At 41.9% G+C, this 22518-nt stretch overlaps 1 protein-coding gene across 1 annotated transcript in view; it reads right to left on the bottom strand.

Moving 5' to 3' along the window:
* Positions 1-22518, bottom strand: part of LOC108748030 (rho GTPase-activating protein 20-like) — a 208336-nt gene that overhangs the window by 138505 nt on the left and 47313 nt on the right. Inside the window, exons 4-5 of the mRNA XM_018485981.1 lie at positions 10046-10091; positions 8525-8697 (exon numbers count right to left, since the gene is read on the bottom strand). Of these exons, the coding sequence (XP_018341483.1) occupies positions 8525-8697; positions 10046-10091 (219 nt within the window). The remainder of the gene's footprint in view (positions 1-8524; positions 8698-10045; positions 10092-22518) is intronic.

Below are 22518 nucleotides of genomic sequence, written 5' to 3'. Positions count from 1 at the left end.
GAGAGAGAGAGAGAGAGAGAGAGAGAGAGAGAGAGAGAGAACTGTATACAATTACTAGATTAATTAGGTAGCTCTGATGCAGGATATTCGTGACAATTTAGTTCGGCTCGACAGGTGTTTTAGTGGATCATAATAAAGATTTACATGGATCGAGCAAGGATGCGACATTTCATCGGACATACAATTTGTGATTACGGAAATTCCCGTGTCGCGCGTAAATTACTTCGACGGCAAGAAGATTATAAATTTGATCCTACATTTCATTTACGCGACTTTATTTATTGTGATAAAAACTCGAGCGCGGGAACGTATATGATTATTGGTCGATCGGCTATGTAATTATGCGTATATTAAAATTTATGAGAGACATCGAGCTAGACGACTGTACGTTATCATCGGCGTTTATCGAAGATTCATCTCGTTCGGAACTGTGATCGAGATACTATATCGAAACCGCGTTTACGTCGGGGATGCAACGCGCGATTAATGACAAAAATGATTAAAAAAAAACCAGCCACGTAATACACATCTTAACATCAGTTAAAAGTATTTATTAAGCTAGACTTTACGCGTCAACAGATTCTATTTATGCTTGGCATATTGACGCAATAGCGTACGTATAATCGCGAAGGACGATACTCCTGAAGGAATTAGCGAATGATGAATAAATTTCGCGTTTCATTTGCTTTGTTTTACCGGAGACAATTAGTTATGGACGATATGCGGATAGCTAGGTAGGTGCGCGGGAGAAAGGAAATTTTACTCATATCACTCACGTTAAATGTATATAATTATACGCGAGTTAAATGTAGAAAAATTACTCGCAACAGGAGCACCGGTATAAAAAGCTCAGACGTAATTATCGTACGAGTATCGGAAGAATGCAGCGAGCAATGGGTTTGGTTCGATCGATGAAACATTGCTAATAAGGAATACTGGAATGCAAACGAGCGCGTGCATAATAATCATCGATTTAACTACCACCTGCATTACAAGCATTTCCATAATTCGGGGTCAAACCGAAACGATTGTTCGTATCGGATTCTTCAGATTTCCACGCGCTTAACCGTAGACTAACGAATCAAAATTAACGGCTGTCCGAGAACATCTTTAAAGGCAGGAATCTTATCCAATCAGTATTTTATCCAGCGACAATGGCCCGTTACGTGACGCCGTGACATTTTTCGTGCCACTTTTCTGCGAACGCGCCGCCGGAGTTTCGGCACGGAGAGTCGCGCGAACGATTATTATTGTTACCGCGAATGGTCATCCGGGACAAGCACTTAGTACTAATTACGAATAAGAGTCTCTGAGCAATTATTTTGTTATTCCGAGGTCGTCGTAGGGGTCGCAGTCGCTTTTACGGTAATCGTTAGCATTAAAAGCTACGCACGTGTGTCTGTCAGAATGCATTCATCGCGCTTCTCATTACTAGCTATAGCTTTATTATTGTGAATTAATCCCCTAGGCGTAATTGGAAAATCATAGACCAGCCTGTAAAAATACCGTACGACCGTATTTTCGCAACATTTACCTGCGACATTTCATCCTCGATTCGACAAAAAACGTCATATAGAATTTCTTATGGTTTATTGTATCATTCATTTCACTTATATTGAATAAAATCAAAATATTATGTAACCAATTTTAAAATATTTAAAATTGAACAAAATAAAATATTATGTAATGAATTTTAAAAAAATGTTATTCTTAAGTAAATGTAATTTATATAGTTTATGTAACGTTTTTCTTTGCCCGGATGCCACGCAAGCTTCGAATTATGCAAATTCTTTGCGAGTGCACCTCCCGCCTAGGGACGAGAATACAGATTTTTCGGTTTTTCGTCGCAAAAAAGACCAAAAATTCGTTTTTCTTCCCAAGGAAAAAAAAACAGAAGACGGAAAAAAAAACTTGTGCTACGGACAATCTCAACGCGCGATAAGATTTTATGCGAGGATGCGGATCGATTAAACCACGTTCATGGCTGCAGCCACTCGCGCGGTCGCAAACTATGACTAATAGCTTTCGTTGCGTTATTTATGGCGAAGCGGCGATTACTTCCTATGCGCCGACACGATCGAGAAACGTCCGCGGCTTTCGCGATCGATCGATCGTGGCGAAACGACTTCTTTCCAGTCTTCAGCACCTGAAGAGGTCGTCCATCATCACCTCCGCGATGATGGAAGTCAATGGGCTAATAGACGTGTCACTAGACCACACAAGTGGTGCATTCGTCTTTCATCTCGCGCTCTAGGGATCAATGGGAGGGAATGCCTCGAGCCCCGGAAATTGTCGCTATCGTGAAACGATTCTCCCCTGAGCATTCTATTTTTCAAAATTATATTTTTTAAAATTTATATAGTGAGACAAAAAATTGAAGAATAAAAGAAACAGGCGCTCTTTTAAAAAAGAACCTGTTGAAATACTTTAATTAGAAAATTCCATTTAATTTAAATTTTATTTCAGTTTGTTACGTATTACATTGTTCTTCGTTGCAATTTATTAAGTTTCTAAAAGAGCTTTTTCGGTCGAAATTAATGTTCGCAATTCTTCAATTGTAGCTTCAATTAATGCCAACTTCCTGGATTGGGAAGTCAACTTGATTTCTGGAAGTGAAGCCTCTCGATTTTTGATTTTCGTAATAATCGAGTCCAATCGTTGCACTTGCGAGAATCATTCGACTACGATTGATACCGGAACCGGTCGCGTTAATTCAATTTTGAAGTACGACGCAGGGAACAGCGAGTCCAGAAGACTGGCGACGCGATAAATTCGTATGCGAAGCTGCAAATTGAACATTGCGTGTAATAAGTTCTCGGCACGTTATTCCTCGTGGGTCGCGATTAATTGCCGAGCTCCTTGCGACCGCTGGAAGGACGTCTTTCGCAACGGCGAAGAGTTAGACCACATCGCGTAGCGTGCGATCGACTGATTTATAAGACGTGCATTCTCGATTCGATCGAGGCTAGACGCGATATCGCGAATCGAACGCGAGAGTGAACGTCGGAAAAAGGAGAGAGGACATCGTCGGAGAAGAAGAGGAGACCTTTGAAGTGCGCTGCATCGCTGCGGGTCTTCTCTTCGCCGTGTGTGTGTGAGTGTGTCTCTTCAACTTGCTTCTTCTCTTCATCTCCTCCCTCTTAAATCTCTTCTTCATCGTAAGCGCGAAAGATTCACGATTCCTCGAATTCGAAAAACTGGTTCCGCAACTCTTCGACACTCAACGAAGCACAGTCCGATGAGTGGCAAACATTTGTTGCTGAATGAAATGAAGATGAAGATTGATTGCCGAAGATCGTTGATTATTTTAATACGTAGAGGGAATGTGTCGCGTGTTACGAAGGTAAAACGAAGTTGAATGTCTTCGATCGCTTATTAACAAGCTAAGAAGCTTCGGTTTAATTCAACGAAGATGTATCGACGCGTATTTATTGCGTATATAAAGAAACAGGGAGTACGTCAACAGAGTCATTTTGCCAGAAAAGACTTGTAATTACGCGTAATTAAAAAAAAAAAAAACAACAGGAACGTGAATGTCATTCGAAATTATTCATTTGCAATTGAACAGATACTTGCGATATTTTTGCGAACCGTAATATAAATTGCCGTTTGCGATCCGTCGAGGGCGAGCACACGGTCGGGATTGCGATTTTAATTAGTTATAAACCGCGTTCATTCGCGCGGCAGCGAAGCGTATTCGTCGGCTGCGTAAGCGCGGCGGCTGCAGTTCGCTGCGACAAACCAGATTCTTCACGGTTAACTTGCAGATCGCGGCGGCCGGTTTTCACTGTTGACACTATCACACACGCTCTCTTTCGAGAGACGAGAGAAGCGTACATAGATAGAGTAGGTATGCTATACGTCTATTATACTGCTGGGACTTATCGCACGTCAAATCGTCTTATCGATGCCTGAACGAGTCGCTGGGACGAGTCCGACTCTCCCTATAAAAGAGAATGTTGCCCGCGCTGCTATCAAATAAATGACTTTGTGTGCACATTCCTCGCGTATCTGCCAATTATCCCCGTGGAATTAATTGATAGGATGCCGTCATAATCGCCGTCTTATCGCCCTCATTTTTTTTGTTTTTTCTACTTAATTATTTTCAACTCCGCTCGGCGCCGCGTTCAGCGAAAAACTGATGCCAATGATAAATCGGTCAGTGCAAGAAATTCCCTTCGAGGTCCGATTTTATATATTTGTTTTATATACATGTTTTATATATAGCACGTGTAATTGCGATATTCACGGTGAGCCGATATTGACGGTATGCCTTGAGTCTCTAAATATCATTCCTAATTAATTAGCTGAAAAACATTGTTAGAACAGCTTGCATCAAGACCTCGTTTGACGTTTCTGAGATAATGATACTTGGTCAGATTCTGAAAATTCTTTCGTAAAAATGCACAGAATCCTTTCAATTCGTAGCTTTACCATCGACAAATCAACGCTTCAATTCTTGATTCTGACAGGGCATTTGAAAAAAATCTTTACACACATAATATTTATACAAATCCTTACATCCATTAATATTGGACTGCGCGTAATCACAGAATATTTCCAAATGGATCTTGCATCGTAAGTTGCATTTACGCATATATACTTGAAAAAAAAAAAAAAAAAAAAAAAACATTCAGATTAGTATCCGCAATGGCACGCATACTACATATGTGACTTCGTCGACAATTCGCGTATTCACGTCTTTACATACGTTGGTTGCGCACGAGTCGGGATTTGACCGTAAGGAAAGGGCAAAGTTCGATCTGTCGACTTACATGAGATTGCCGCGGTGCGATGATCATCGATGACGCCGCGAGGTCATTCATCATCCCCGTGACACGATGTACAGAATCACGGCCTGTTGCGCATATATATATAAAACCGTTAGAAACGCTTGTTGGCACATTCAACCTCTTCGGACTTACGTCGCCAACCTCCCAGTACATACATAGTTTACGGTTAACTAAAGTTCACGCACGACTCTGCATCTCCCACGCGACGAAATGAAGATTCATTTAAATCCCTCCTTCTCTTCTTCTCCTCCGTTAAAATTTCGGTTTGGTCAAATCGCGATGGCATCGAGGGCAAGAAGAATTTTACTGGACGTAGTACACGAGAAAAAAACAATTAGATCAGATGATAGAATTGAAAAGCACAAAAGAATGTTTATGGAGGATACAATCTGGTAGTCGGCTATACACGCGATTTATGGGAAATGATTAAGTAACGATTCCGCGGCCGTGTTCGGATCCTTCGTGAAGGATCATAAATTAGCGAACAAACGGATATATATGTGTAAAAAATTATTATATATTAGTAAATAAACATAATGCAGATATTTTCACCCAGCAATTCGTTTTAGAAACCATTCCAATTCCGTTTTCAAATAAAAATTTGAATTAAATGATTTATTTAATGATAAAATGTATGACGTAATTAATTTAACGGGTAAAAAATAAGAATTAAAGAACATGCACCGTTTTTTTAATGTTACATAAATATAGCGTGTGCTTAAATTAAAAAATGACTATAATTGATAAGAGCAACAGCGTGTGATAGAATAAATTAGAATAATTTAAAAAATTCATAAATCTTAACTGTATTTATGAATTCATTGAGGCTTTCTCGATATTGGGAAACGTCATTAATGATTTACATCTCAGTAAAATGATCTTCGATCAACTGTCAAAACCCGAAGCGATAGCATGGGAAAACATTGGAAAATCAATTTAGACTTTAAAGCACTCAGAGTGCGTTCTTAAGGCTACTTCTCTTGCAAAATTATCTCTCCTTTACTTCCCCTCGGCGAGGCATATATTACCGCGGTAGGACGAGTGCACCTCGTAAATCACTCGTCGTTCTGCAACGTACAAAAGAGAAACAATGACTGGTTCTGCAAGAGTCATATACACGTATAAGTGCGTATCGAATGCTGCATAACTGTGCCTCTGAATAATGATGTATTTGTGCTACATTTCTAAAACCTTAAATTAAAATGTAAATCTTTCTCTGTGTCTTTAGGAAAATATTATCTCGCGTAGAAAAATGCAGATTATTATACAGTTATATGAAAGCATTGTACGTGTTGTGTTTGCGATATTTTTAAAATTAATATAAAAAGATATGTTACTTGACAGTTATTACGAGCTTCTCCTTTTTTTTTTTTATTCAATCAACGTTTTGTATTAATTCAATTCAACTTTCTAATGCTCGAAAATGTTTAATAAGATGTAATATTTATTAATAAGATGATAATGTTATACTGTGAGATATATATATATATATAAAACTAGCATACTTAACCACCTGCCTACAAGAAATTATCGCATAAGGTAGTCGTGGGCGTTAGTGGGTCACAAAAAGAAAAATACTTTTCCGGAAAGTATTCCAAACACTCAGGCGTTCGTGATTTATGTATTACATTGCGGATAGCTGTAATAAGCCGGCACATCGTTTCGCGCGTAGGTGCTTGGGAGATCAAGATCAGCGTTTCGTAACGACGTACCGCAACGTTTCTTACGTACGTCTGCCGCTATTCCCGAGGCTTCGTGACGATATAAGTAAATAACGTATCAACGTGGCGTAAAACCTCGTATATACCTGTGTACCACAAACGGATACCGCTGACCGTTTGCGGACACCCACATATAACATCTCGTAATCCGTTGGATGCTCGGCGTAGGCAGGGCACTGGTAGCTTTCCGTCGCGATTACAGGTGCAGAAATGGTCGGGTAACATTTTGCAGTTAACATCCTCGGCGAATCTGATAATGTAACACGTCTCAATGAACACGTCCCTCGCTTAACGATGTCGCGCGCGAATACGCGTCGAATGCACGCAAAATGTACAAACGACAGAAGAGTGTTGCAGCTCGTGTTACTCGGAACTCGTTTGTAGAGAGATTTGCGCAAAAATCTATTCGCTAAGCGGTGAAGCGAGAGTGAGGAGGTAATAAGCGCGACCGGTATATCCCATTATCAATAATTGCAAAACTTTGTTACGAGGCAATTAAAAGGCTTAGCTTAGTGCGGTAAAGACTTGAGGCGCTTGAGGTTTTACTGGATTTCAAATTTAGATAACAATGTGCCCAATAACGAAAGCGTATTTGCCAACACTTATCAACGTCGTGTATACGCATTAGAGGTAGGTTCTCTTCTGCGTGCCTGCGTGACTTACAAGACCCAAGTCTATATTTCAACGGATGTTGAAGTCGGCGGCCGCCGATTCCATCGGTGCGTTCCGGACCTCCGATCATTACGCCCGTTATAAGCTGTCACATAGCTCATCTCATACACGCGCTTCTTCTCACTGATATACGGCCAGTGTTTCGAATTTTTTTTTTCCTTCCCCCCCCCCCTTTCTTGATTTTTCACAATCAACCGTCTACGTAGAATTAACTTAAACTGCACTTTCAATCAATTCGAGGTATCTAAATAAAATACTTATCGCTTTGTCTAACATACATGTGTACAGAAAGTTCTTCGTCTTCATCGAATCAACCGACTTTGTCATCTCTTTCATGAATTTCGAATTAATTCTCACAATCGTGCAAAAAAAACAAAAAAAAACTATATTGCAAATCCGATCGGAGAACGTATTGGGAAACGCTCAGCGGAAGCGGACAGTTCTCGTTGCACATGCTCGCGTATGAGAGAATCCTGAAAGGTTAAGGAGAAGATGACGCTCTCTCGCGTACCGTTGCGTCAGCAGCGCGAGATAAGACTTTCACTGAAGAGCCAAGTGTCCAGAAGTGAGAATACGAAACCCCGGGATCGCTTTTACGATCGCGTCTTACGAGAGATCTTTGATTTCCGGCCTCGCCGAGCAATTTCAGCCTCGTCTCACGAGATTCGCGTGAGTCGCAATTTAATTCACGGCTCTCCGAAGGGAGACGAGAGATTTTCGCGATATTCGGCATTTGAAAGACTCGGGGAAACGAATTAATGTAATCGGACTTAATGACGGCACGATTAATTAGACGTATCTCTCCCCGAGATGGAAATTCCACCTTTCTCTCTCGTGAGATTCATTCCGCTGTTCTCCCAACCGGGCCCTCCCACCGATCTTTTCCTCGGCGCATTACTTTTGTCGTACACTTCAGACGCGCGCGGTATATCCGCGATTGAGACTGAGAAACCGAAGGTAATGTCAGCAATTACCATTTACGAGGCTGAATCTTTATTAGTCAAACGTAATCGTAGGCGTACATTGCTGAACGGAATGGAACGTGCGTGATATCGATTAAGCCAGCAATGGTGGCCTAATTTATGGCGATAATTTATGACGTTACGGACACACGAACGCGATTGATGAAATCAACCTTTCCCCGGAAAATTATCTTTTTCGTGGGGAAAAAAAAAAAAAAAATTCGACAAAATTTGAAATTGTTCAAAAATATGCTTCGATATTCCACAAATGATCTTACCAACGTTTTCGCCTATCGCAATGAAATGAATCTGAGATACCTTCGTCGACGCGACTTAGACATTAGATAGGTTTGCGGCGGTGCTATCGATAACTCACCGGTAGGAGAAGTAAGGACAAGGGCGAGTGCCTCGCGGCCGCCTGCCTGAGACTGAGAAAGTGCAGTAGGGGGTCCTCGGTTGCCCTCAGCTCGTCCAGTGTCCTCCTAGCCTCGCTGTACTTCTCCAAGTATTCCCAGTAAGAGTTCCAAAACGGGCCGGGGAATAAGTCACCTGTCGACAGCGGTACACCGCCGTAATTAAAATCCGTCTGTGCCGCGGCGTAATGGAAAAAGCAGCGAATTCCGTTATTAAATTACATTACGAGACTATCTTTCGCCGGCCGTAAAATAATTGCGCTTGTCATATCACCCGGCGGAGGGTTTATACGTTCTCCTCCGGAGACGGTAATTAACAGCGCCGTCCGACGCGGGCATGAAACGCGCGTTGCGGGAAACGCGAGAGCAGAAAACAAAATAGTATGTCGCGTGCAGCGAAGTAAACCGCGGCGCTAAAAAGGAAATTAAAATCGAATCGGAATTACTGCCACATGCCTCTATTTTGTTTCTCTATTACGTTTTTTCGCCGGCGACGAGAGATACGTTCCTCGTCTCTCTTCCCTTTCTTTTTTTCTTCTTTTTGTTTTCGTATTGGAAAATGATTCATCTTTGGAATTAACATCCGCCCCCCCCCCCCTGAAATGCAGGCTGCGCCGCCGTGTAATTCGCAGATTCAACGCATCGCGAATTTACGGTAGTCCCTACGTACGTTCGCACCATGAATTGACATCGCGTAATTACATCCCTCGGAATGACGTTCCTCCGCGTGTGAAAAACGCGAGCTCGCACGCGTGAGTCACGGGCCGGGCGCGGGCGTGGAAAAAATGCACGCGGTATATCGTGTTTCGAGATAACGCTCGGGACAGCACGAATAAATTCCCCCCCCCCCCCCCCCTCCTCGCGATACGTACACACGAGAGCCGCGCGGTGGCCGATTTACCATTCGCTGTCGTCGTCCCGTACGATAAAGGAACCGGCAATCGTATTAATGTAAATTCGAAATGGCCGGTGATAGTTCATTTCACGGTAATAGCGGCAATGCGAGTGGTACTCGCATTGCCGGCGGTAGAGTGCGAGCCAGTCGGGAACTATCCAACTCGCCTAATGCACAAAGGAAATCTCAATCTCGGAGTGGGTATCGCCGTCGTTTAATTAGCGCTCTCTCTCTCTCTCTTTTTTTTAAGCAACGACGACGGGAGCAACCGGCGCTCGTCGATCGTTCTGTCGCGACTATCGCGCGCGATTATCGCGCGAGAAGAGGAAGAAACGCAAGAATGCGAAGATTCCTGATACGTATACGCGACGTATTATCGAAGGGAAGAGACCGCGCGCGGTCGTCTCTCGCCCTTGATAAGTTCCACTTTACCAGTTTTTTTCCTAAGCCGTGCGGAGCAGAGCTCTCAGTGCCCACTCTCTCGCGTGGGCATAATAAACTCGTTAAGGCGCTCGCTTTGGCATCGTAATCGATAATCGCGCAACGATACAGCTAAGAAGCTATCGCGCGTACGTGCGTGCATACTCACTCGTCTTGAAAGCACCGCCGTCCCAATTCTCGAGTGCCCCGCGGATCTGAAAAGAAGCAAAAGGGCACGGTAAGAATTGGCTTTTAAAATACAATGACCAACATATAATTCCGGGGAAAGGAACGGGAGGGGGGGAGGGAGGGGGGAGAGACTATGTATAATGTATGAGGAGAGATGACTTGAGTTATCGATAAGCGAGGCGCGATATATACGCTCCTTTCCGATTCATTATTTCCGATCTGTCGTTTCCATCACTTGTCACTTAACCCAAAGCCTTCGTACGTAGCTTATTACTTTGTGTTATTGTAAGAATATTTTCGCACACTTGTGCCGGCGATTCAATAACTAACCGCTGAACCGTCCATACTATGATACGTTAGCGAAATTATTCGAGATTGTTAAATTGATCACGGTTAAAGTAAGTGATGATTTATTGTATGTGGCGTCAATTTTGGTAATAGAAAAATTGTAATTAACGTCGAATGATTCCTTCGGGATAGAAAATATATGAAAGATATTGCGAAGTAAATTCATCCCTGCGTCGTTTCAAGATTTAATTTTGCCTGAATATGCATATTTCATTAAATACAATAATTTTCTCGACGCGCGGTCTAGAAATATTATATAGTTACTCCGTTAAAAGGCGCGCTTTACCAAGTATCTGACTGATCGTTCGAAATATTTGTAACGAGATGGTGTCGAAGACCCTAAACGGTTCGAGGTCAGACCACGTCCTCGGGAAGATCGTATATTTATCTGTTGACTTATGACGCAGCATTATGCCCAATCAGGACATCGTCCAAAGAAGCACGGTTTCGATATGAATGAGCTTAGTAATCCTCGAGACCTTCCATACACAAAGGCGGTCGGCAGGTCGTCGATAATGTTACGGTAGCTGGCAAAGCAAAGCCGGTAATGTTAATTCCACGCGGCCCACATTCGCATAAGTATATATATATATAAGTCAGTTCTTGAGACTTAAATATTAATCGCCTTACGATACAGTTAGTAGACAAAAAGGGGGGGGGGTGGGCGAGACTCCTCCGCAACTTTTCGATATGCGGATACGTGACTCTTTTTGCGGGTGCGATAATAAAATGGAAATAAACCGGTCTACGGGGTAAGAATAGCGCGCGATACATCTGGCACGTAGTAATTAATTTTGCCGTAATAAACGTGCCGCGCGCTTCGTGAAATTGTATTACACGGTTTTGGAGTAAGAAGAGAGCCGCGCTCGCTGCACGGAGGAAGGATGAGCTCGCGGTTTGAGCGTATGTGAGATACGCAAAAGAGTGACGGACGGGATGCAGGGTTTCTCCAAGGCCCTTTAATGGCAAGGTCTTCCAGGCCACGCAGGCGGATGGAAATTATCGACGAGAGTCAATCAGCTTGCCTCCGAGCTACGAATACGTATCTATCGGAGGCACCGTGTAATCACAATAAAACTGCCGCCGCACTGCTGCGCGCACCGTGTACGAGAGAGAGAGAGAGAGAGAGAGAGAGAGAGAGAGAGAGAGAGAGAGAGCTCAATTCCTAACAACCAATTTGTTCCGGTTTAATTGCTACGTCTCTACGTGTGCTATCATACAGGAAAGCAGAGCTCTCTTGGCTTTAACGCAGCAGCCGGCCAACAATTATCACGATAAATTGTACGCCGATCTCGCGAGCGTACACTTGAAATTTCAAAGGCACGTAGACCTGCAACGTTCTCTTCGCACAATGCGAACGCACAGAATGAAGGCAAAGAAAATACGAGGGAAGGTCGTCCCTTTCCGCTCGAAATATCTTTACGCTAAATTGGAATATGTGGGTAGCTTTTAAGAAAGTATATACGCGATTTTATAGAAGAATAACATTTTATGGGATAATAGAATCACATATGTTTTTAGCTAAACTACCTGTAAACTGCTACGGCACACGTAGGATTTTAAATAATCGATTCGAACAATTTTACTTCCTTTACTTCAACTTTTTACGATTATTACGTAAACTTTAAATGCAGAAGTACGTAGCGTGACGCAAATAAATTCCCTCGCGTACTTTCGTATATAAATGGACTATTAGATTAATTAAAAAAAAAAAGAAAAAAAAATCAAACGTCGGATTAGAAAACATCGGAATTGAGTTTAACTCACAATCAGTCGCTGAGGAAGAGGTCAATAACCCGTTCTTATCCGAACCTAAAAGATTAGAAAAACGACGACACGTTGAGCTATAAACCCAAGCGATAAGGTACGTGAATGAGGCAATTTCTGAAGAGAGAAGATCAGATCTTCGTTTCAAAAGAGGCTAGACTTTCCGGAGGTAGAGTTTTAACATCCGCCCGACTATTCTTCCAGTTTACCGTAATTAATAATCTTTCGATCCCGTAAAATTAATACAGTCTTTAGTTATACATACACGAGGGCTTCGTACGTAATTGCAATTATTTTTTTTTTTTTCTCAAACCAACGCGACTTATTTGACGGCCGTTTCGTTGTATGGCCATTCATTAGCTATTAATAAGAAAATTTATAAACACGCGCGTGCATATAAAACAGTAATTATATTTAAGTCGCCCCGATATAAGCCTCAGCGTAAGAGGCTGAAAGTGGACGTATAATTAAAACATTTACCGCGGTAAGCGATACTTCATGTACCATAGAATGTTGCATTCCATGTAAGGAATTTTTATCGTACCGTCCGACAGTATCGCGCATTACGTATCGATAAGTCACTTGGCTCGAATCGAGAAGAGAGATGATACCTGGCGTGAAATGAAAAAGGGAATGCGTGTATGCGTATACGAGTATGCATGTAGAAGCAACGATACGTGCGCTGCATCGTCACGTCGTTCCTGGGCGTCACGATGTGATGCGTCGGCGTGTCGATGCGTTTCTTATTGTCAGATACGTATCTATGTTAAGCGCGCACGCACTGCGTGCCTCCATGCATTTATGCATCGCATTATACGCGCCGGCCAACGCGATAGGATAGGTACAGGGTGACCGATTCGTTTTTCGAGGCTGTCGAGAGTAGAGGAAGTGTGTCTATGTCTCGAGCGGTCATGAATTATGTATGCGTACGCGCTCGTCATTTACTCTTGCCCCGCGAACGGCAAGGAAGATAATTAATAAAATAATTACACGGAACCGCGCGATCGCAGCCCCGATTATCGGAAATCGCGTTAAATTCGACGTAAAACGCGACCGCACCGCAGCGGTCTGTGGCTTGTAAAGTCGCGTGAAATAACGATTAGACGATCAAGTAAATTAATCGGCTGTGAAATTCTTAATTAAACAGGCCCTCGGAAAAAGAAAAAAAAAAAAGGCACGCGCGATGTGCCTTTGATTCTATCGCAATCTCGTATACACGGGGTGTATACATACGCATTTACAGTAAGTCAAGTAAGAGCGTGGTCGAGTTCATGTTATTAGCCTTGAGATAGGTTCGAATAGTTTCATACGATATATCTAAAGCTTCCCGCTTCAATTTTGCTTGTCCTTGACGCAGTGTTAAGCCAGGATTCCGCGAAAACAGATTCACTATTTTTTTATCGTCTGTTTTGGTCCACTTTGCATATCGAGCCACGTTCCGGTAAATCATCGACATTTTTTGCCACATTATATCGCTGCACTCACTTCCGTACGAATGATTTCGACTTTTTCATATATTTAGCAGCCGCTAATTGTGACACTTTTGGACCTTTCCAAAATGGGGGAGTGCAGAGAAACACAACGTGAGAAACACGCTTCGCAGCATGATGCGTATTTGGTACTCATGGCGCTTAATGCGATTCTCTTAAGAAAGTTCAATGACAACTGAATCTTCCTTGACAGTGCATCAAGGACAAAGGTGCCCTCTATGGATTCACGATAGATTCAGGGCGATATCTTTTCTTAGCTTTGAGTAAGGCCGACCACGCTCTTACTTGACTTACTGTACCTCGATCGCACAGTCCGTTGATCATCATTTTAACGATAAAAAAAAGAACTTGAGACGGATCGAGTTTCTTCCCTAGTCAGCATCTCGCGAAACGAAAATCCGAGTGGAATCGCGAACTGACTTACAAACAAATTTAGCTGTCCTAAAAACACCCTGGAATCAACGCGGAACAACACTGTACACGTATATGAACAAGCAAAGGCAATGGCCGCGGCTCTTCTATTCCCTGAACAGTGATGGACGTTCGATTATCGACAATCTCGATCGGCATATTACGATCGGACACCACGGCCAATTTTTCGCGCGGATACGTAGATGCGCATTCCTCGGAGGCGGTTTTAATTATACGTCGCACGCCCGTCCCTTCGGCCCTACCGCCCATCTAGGACGACGACGAGTACGCGAGCGGAGGGCGTAGCCCAAAAAAAGCAGATCGAATTCCTGCATGTTATTAGGGACTTACTATGCGAATATGTATATATATATATTATACGTATCCGTTTATCCCACTATCATTTTACAGTCGACAAGATGGCCACACGTCTCGTACTCTTTTCTCTCTCCCTTCCGTCCCTTTTTCCTTTCCTTTCTGAGCGACTGACGATCGATACGCAAAATCATACGACCTGTGGCCTCTACACGTACTTTCTACACGTTGATTCATCGTTGCTATCCACACACGACCGAAAGATTTTTCGCGTTTTATTAACGTATAATCGAACGTTTCATCCCGATATCTCACCGGAGTAATTAAATTAAATATACGTATGTACGCCATCAAGACGATAAACAGTTCTCTTCCCGTTACAACACGATGAAAGAATAGTTCGAGCTGTAATTAGGTTACAGTCATTTCATCATTTTTTTGTCGCATTTAACTACTCACCCTCTGCTAATGGAAAAGACGTAGCTTGTCGATCGTAACGTGTGATTAACATTTAACACATCGATCGTGGTCATTCGCCGAATAATTACGACATCGTAATTTCGTATAATAGAATCCAGTTTGTCAAGGTATGACACTTCATAAAGTACGTACATATAAATGTAATTGCAAGATAATTAGGATATAAGATTAGAAAAAAATCGAGAGTCATAATTTCGAACAATTTTCTTCGATGACTTATATTGAATGAAGGACACGGCATTCGTGTTAGTGACATTAATATTAGAAATATCAGTCTGATTACTGAAAAAAATCTGAAGAAATCAGATCATCTTGAAGTTCCGTATTATTTACGAGAGCGTCGCGAAAAACAAAAGGGCATTTCTCATTGCCTGTTCGGCAATCCTGTCGTCTTCGTTTACCACGTGGACACGCATCGGAGAAAGTAGATTTGCGCGTCCCTCGTAAAAAAAAGAAGAGTCTCTCTTTCCGGCCGTCCCTTTCTGCACGACCGATCGGCGGCTTTTACTTACGCTTTAATAATGTTGTAAGGCCGCCTTGCTCGATCTCTCGCCATCGAGGAGTCGCCCTTCTCTTGCCGCTCCGGCCTGTCGAGAAGAGTGAGCCGCGATGCGGAAAGCAACGGGAGAAAACGCGAACGATGATGCACACATGACGTATGTACCCGGAATGCAACACGGCATGGGCGGCGGAAATCGTGTAGCGTAAGAATGCTCGTGGCACTTCTTGAATTCATTACGAGAAGCGATGCGATTCGTAGAAGATAAATTGTTGCTTTAGAAAACAAGTTAAGGAGAGATTCCGCGTACCTTCTACGCGAAGACAAATTTTCGGTTGGAAAGCAACGAACCGGACGATTCTAATCGTATCGATCAAAGTTTTGGTCTTATCTTAACCAGAATTATAATTCTTCTTGCTGATATGTAGCAAAAAGAAAATAATCTAAATCCCCTAATAATTTATCCTCTTTAAGAGGTTTCAGACACTACTTTCATTCTCTTCCACGAAAATGATTTCTCAACACAATTTTAGATAGATTGTTACAGATAGATTGTTAAACATTATATATCGCTGGCTGCGCTCGTGGAAATTATTTACGGTTTCCAACCTTGCGTGTTCTGCTACCCTTACAAAAAGGTAGGCGGAATTCGCCGCCAATGCAATGCGAATTCCGTACAGGATTATCGCAAGCGCAACGTTTGATCGCATACAATGGTAACATGGGCGTGTGCAAGCAATGCCAATGATATCGCTGACGATTAACCATACCTGGGCTACTTTGTAACTGTACTGAGGTTTTTTTTTTTTTTTATCAAACTCGCATATCGGGAAATCTCTGTTCGATAAACGCCTGGAAACGAAAACGTGGGATCCGCGAAACGAGATTACACCGAATCAAAGATCTACATACAAAACGTACGATGATGTATGACACAATATATCATTGGCATCGAGAAATATCGCCGCAGAGAAACCGGAAGAGAAATTTGTGAGAAAGCAGAGATTTATAGATCCGGGATACAAGATCTGTTTATTGCTGCATCATTCGATAGAATCTCGCCTTCGGTTCGCGATATCAAATAAACGAATGTCTGCGTGATGGAATTCCGTTATACCATAAGCGAACGTAAATTTTCAGATTCGGATGAAAACTATGCTCGATTTAAAAAATGCCGATCAGAAATCGTAGACGAAACCTGTCACGAAACGCTGCAAAATTAACATATCACGGTGATTAGAGAGGACAGTGATTGAAGGTTGTCTATTTCGTCTTGGATCAAAAGATCAGAAGGAAGAGGGCTCGTATTTCCTCTTCCTCCTCCTCCTCCTCCTCCTCTTTTTTTCGTACGAAATATGCGAGCGCGTGTATACCACGAAACGCACTTTCTCCTGTATCAGGTTAAAGCGCGCCGCGCCATGCCGGTGAGAACGTTTCAACGCGATTTCCTAGGGCGTTCGTTGAGAGATCGCGAATTTGATTAATGTACAGCATTCTGCATTTAGCCAACGTAGAGCGAGAGCCTCGAGCATAAAAAAATTGGCGAGGAAAGAATTGTCTAAAATTTTGATATAAAAAGATATTCGATCGTATTAGTAACAAATCGTATTAGTATTAGTATTAAAATTAACATTTTGAAAAGGAAAGATGTGATTGAAACAATTAAAAAGCAAAATCATGAGAAAATAAGATTAAGGAACAAGTAAAGGATCCGTACGAGAAACAGAGCGATAGAGAAATAATTGTCTTTCGAATTATTACCCGTATATAAATAGGTACTTTTAAATTTAATTTTTGCTCTTTTCACTACGTCGAAAGGAGATTTCCAAGATTTGAGAGAAATTTAAAAACGAAAATGTAACGGTACGTCTACTGGCGAGTACGGATTATGCGCCAAGATACGTTCATTCAGTGTGCATGCACTGGAATGATTAGTCACGAGTGTGATCACCTTATAAATTATCCACGTACAGCGCTATTACGCTCCTCGTGAGAATTCTAATCCTTCGGTGGTCTCTTTAAAACTGAATGCGTTCACCGAACGAAACGTGCGACTTGTGAAAGACCACGTATCGGACTAACTGTAACTAACGCGAAACACATGATCGGGCGACTTTCTGAGCCTTCACATAGCGCATTTCAATCGACTGTGCATCGCTCTTTAATTACGCGCATTTTGCGCCTTTGAGTTTAGCAAACAGCCAGATTTGCAAAAATTCTACGATATTAAACGTTTGCGAACGGTCGTTGTGATTTATAGAATTTCTCGAATCTCATCCTCTCCCTTGAATTAAATTCGAATAAAATAATTTTCAAACTGTTTTATTCAGATTAGCGGCTGTGATTTATTCACTCGTAAAATTCTACCGAAGAGAATCGTCGGATTTGACAAGGAGTAATATTAATGTATGTTTTTGTTATGTACGACCGCGTGGAAAAACAATTTTCTGTTATAAATCCTTTTATAAATCTAACTAATAGCTTCTGAGAAAAGGATGACCGAAGGATACGAAATACTACAGCTCATTTTTCATTTCTCTCTAAGGTTTTGTCCTACAAACGATTGAAGAAGACGGAAAAAAAAAAGAAATTGGCGACTCGCAGAAATGATAAGGATGGTCCCATTAGCGATGGGACACGGATGGGACGAATCGTCGAATAGGGACATTTATCATTTTTTCGATCGACTGTCGTCGGGTATTCTCTGTTAGCTCCACGAGCCTCGTCCACGATGGCGAAGGCACGTTAAAAATAAGTGTCGTCGCTAAAAGGCGCGGCTCCAAGGTGCGATTAAGCCTTCCGGCGACTGATCTTTTTTATATCTCTTGCCTGGTTTCTTTCTACAGTTGCATTCCCAGCCGCTTCCTTATCCTCGCACTAAAAGCTCACGCAGACTCGCGTTATGATACACATAATCGAACGAATGGAATTTCTTTGTCGGTGTTGCGACTAATAATCTAAGACGAAGGCGAACAGAGAATCGGGTTATTAAACTTCCTGCCTTCCGAGATGACCGACATGACGTATACTTTCGCATAATCGCTCTAATGAGCTTTATAAGCTTGCGATTGATAGAGAAACTGAGGAAATAATAACAAAAAATGGTTGTATTGTAAGATTCGTATTAAGCGTGAGTAATTTCTGCGACGCGCTGCGGTGTCGTTTGAAAGTATTTTTAGACTTTTACAGCCTATCTCGCCAGCGAGTGTCGTTGCCAGTAAATAAGGAAACGACGGAGGTCTTTAGATGTGCCGCTTTCAATCTAATTATTAGCAATTTGATCGTTGACCTCGCATTGGCAACGAACGTCGGAAACGTGACGACTAAAACGGCAGTCGAAGAATACATTTTTCTGTTTTGCTACTTTATATATACGTATGTTACAAAATGAACTAAATTTGGTGAAATTAAGCAAACAGATCTAAAATTCTGTCATTAAAAAAGTTCGAGAAAAGATGTTCTTGAAAAAAGTTTTCATCTGTTTCACAAAATATTTCGATGTATCGTAATTGATAAAACTGTCGCATTTAAGAAACTAAAATAATTACAAAAAGATTGTATAATAAAAAAGGTATAATGTTAGAGTTTATACTTAGAGTCTAAAGTATACTTAAAAGTATAAATTGACGTCTTACAAAAGACAAGTTGCCTGTCGCGTGCGACTCACATTCAGCGAATAGAAATTCAATTCTGAAAAAAATATCTGTCCTCGTCTACTCTTTTGTATTAAAAAATGAGATTCTAGACGATAAAATCAATATCATTCTCGGCGATCCAGTATCTCCAGTATCGTTCACTTTCCCGATAAATGCCACGACAACGATTATTCACTTTCTTTAAGGTACATCCGACCCTTTTCCTCCTTTCGCATAGCCATAGGTGTTCCACTTTCCACCGCACCATACCTTTTTCTACTACAAACGGAAAATACGAGAAAAAAACAAGATCGATTGCAGCAAGCATCGTCTTAATGCGAATAAAATTACCCCTGTTTATAATTCTCAGTCTAGTCAATTTCTCAAAATCAAATACGAATTATGGCATAAATTGTTTTGCAGTTAAGCGAGATAAATCTATCGCTATTAAATAACATTTTTAAAACGTCAAGTTGATTGGAAAATATGATGATTTCCTTTTGCAACCATAACTCGTTTTTCTATCATAATTCATTTAATAAGAAAGTATTAAAGTTAGCACATATTATTAATATCATCGCGGACAATATTAAAACAATATTAAAACAAAATTTACAAGTGCACGATCGAATTTTCAACGATATAAGAGAAAATAGCTACATAATCGAAATAAAAACTTCATCAGACTTCACGCCACTTCAATAGACGTCAGCGACTCTGATTAAGATTTAAAGTCGTAACAGGACGACTCGGTTCGATCGGAAGAAGCTCGATCAAGGTGTAACACATTGACGAGAAGCAATTTGCGCTCTGTATAGACGAACTGCTAATTCCTCACCGCGACGAAGTGGAAGGACCTTCCGGATAACGGATCGGTGGGTCAAGGTTTTCACTGAAATTGATAAACGACGGGAATGCTCGCTCGTCCCGCCACGCCTCGGCTTTCGTCTCGCCTTCGTCTCACCACGTGTGTACGGTTCCCGAAACACGCGAATCTGTCGGTCGACTCTCACCGCAACTCTGCCAACAATGCACGCAGGGACGCAAGAAGAACGATCCGGGCAAAACGCGTCATCGCGCTCAGTGCAAAACCGCCGGTTTCAGGTGCAGCTTTCACATTCTCGCGCGCTCTGACCGACGAGGAGGAGGCATTGCCCTGCAGGTGCAGCGCCCGTCCACCTTCAACCGGCCTGTGACCTGATGGCGTAGCGCGCAAATTTTTCCTCCTTATTAGTTATTTTATAAACTTTCAAACACTCGGCTTCACCAGTGCCTTTCCACGGTGCGGACCGTGCGATCCGTTGTTCAGTTTTTTAACGAGTCCCAATTGCAATTTGTTCTCTCGAACGATCTTTGGGCCATGCGTTAATTCCCCCTTTTTAATACTTGAAGAAACGTTACGTGTTATGAATTTAATGTTATCTCAAATCTGAGAAGGAAAAGAGGGGGAGTGTAAATTTCAATGTAACTGTTTTTTAAACTTTCATTTGCCATCATAACACAATATGGTACGTCAGAAAAAAAAAAACGTAAAATTAATGGAGAAACAGGAACGCAGTGATTAAAAAGAATCGTGATTAAATGTAGGAATCTTCCTTCAAAAAAAAAAAAAAAAAGTATACCTTCTGAATATTAGAATTCCAAAAAATTAATGTAAAAAAATTGAAGAAACTCGATAAACTGTCAACTCATGCGGATTACTACTCCGGATGTGCGCGATGCGAAGAGGTAAAACGTGCGAAAGCGAACCCGGTGCATCGCGGCGCGGCCGCAATCGCGGCAATTAATCTGCGCCCGACCGATCTCCTGAAACTACGATTCCCAAGCGAATTAATTACCGCTGCCGCTGCCGCGGTAAATAAGTTAATCGCCTCACATGCTCGCAAAAATACAAACGATGCAGAAGGGCGTTGGTCTCCGGATGACGCGTCGCACTGCATTCTCGCGGAACGACGCGATGCGACGCGGCAGCGCGTTTCACCTGCATCGCATCGCATCGCATCGCATCGCATCGCATCGCACTGCGCGGAAGCCGTCGTATTAAGCTCTCCTCTCCATTGCATCACCGCAACGGCCGACCGCGGTTGCTGTAGCGTTGCGTTGCAATGGACAAAAACGTAATTTACGACAGCGGCGATGCAACGAGCGAAAACAGGACAAAGAGCACCCGGCCTGGGCCGTCCTTCCCTTTCTCTTTTTCTATCTCTTCAAAATTCTGGACTCGTCAGTCAAAATAACAAGGATTCGATAAAAAAAAGATGCACGCTAAGACTGAAACTTCTTTGATGAAGAACTAAACGAAACTTCAAATGGCGCCTGCTAAGGATTCTTCTCTTCGGAAGATCATTATCGAATTTCTGAATTATCGCGTGCTCAAATTGCTTTCGCTCACCGAAAGAAATCATTTCGGCACATTTACTCGCGAACTATCTCTTAACACTGTACACAGTGATCCAAATAATTCAACTGGAGAAATTATTTTATCGTGTATAATATATAATTAAAAAACAGTTGAATCTCTCATCGAAAAATAATTTCGTAAAAAATTTACTTTAACACGTAGCAAAATTAAACAGCAAATGTGAACACTTCAATTTCTCATCCAATTTTAAATATTTGTGAAAACGCGATATCGATTTTTTATATTGATCTTATATCGATTTTTTTATTTTTTATATTGAAAAATATAAAAAACGTATAATCAATCGAGAATTGATCGAAATAAATTCTACATCAAATATGTTTATGTCTCCCGATATAGTATCGCGAAAGATTAAGGGAGCGATGCCAAAGGGACATTTTCTCGCCAGTTCCACCTCCACAGGAAGAATCCTTTTGAAGTTACTTGAAGAGACAAATAAAGCAGAAACGCCTCTGTTATTCCCGTGTCTATTAAGGAGGAGAAAGGAAAAAAAGGGAAGAAGAAAGGAAGAAGAGAGACAAAAGGAGAGACGAGGAAAGGTAGACGAACGTCTCTTCTTCGCTTTCCAGATGCGCGATCGCTTCTAATTGCCCTCTCGGTGCACCACGAGGTGCCTCCAAAGTGAAATTGCAGCAGCGAGGAACAGGCAACGGGTCGCGAATAAAAAGAGCACTCTGGGAAAAAGCGAGCGACGTGTATATACGACGGAGACAGAAAAGATTGGTCGTGATGCTCTCCTCGAGAACGGCGAGAACGATCTCGAGCGTTTTAGCTAATTAACCTGCGGTTTAGGCCGCGCACTTTTGTGTCACGCCACGAGAAACCCGCAAGGCGCAACACCATCTTTACAACACACTAAAATTTACTAAACGCTCCGCGGTAAATCTCCACGCGAAATACAAAGTTTGGCATGCCCTTTCCTTCAACCAAATTAAACCAATTTCATCCGTTTTTTTTATTCAAAATTCGCCCGAGATAGAATGTCGCTTTATTAAACGAGAATTAAGCAACAAATGTTCATCTTATATAATCGTTATATATCGTACTAATATTTATATAATAAGGCAACAAGTTATTGCCTTGACG

Source organism: Trachymyrmex septentrionalis, unplaced genomic scaffold, assembly GCF_001594115.1.
Source record: "Trachymyrmex septentrionalis isolate Tsep2-gDNA-1 unplaced genomic scaffold, Tsep1.0 scaffold21, whole genome shotgun sequence".
NCBI lineage: Eukaryota > Metazoa > Arthropoda > Insecta > Hymenoptera > Formicidae > Trachymyrmex > Trachymyrmex septentrionalis.
Note: the sequence above shows the minus strand (reverse complement) of the source record. Positions and strands in the feature narration are given on the sequence as shown.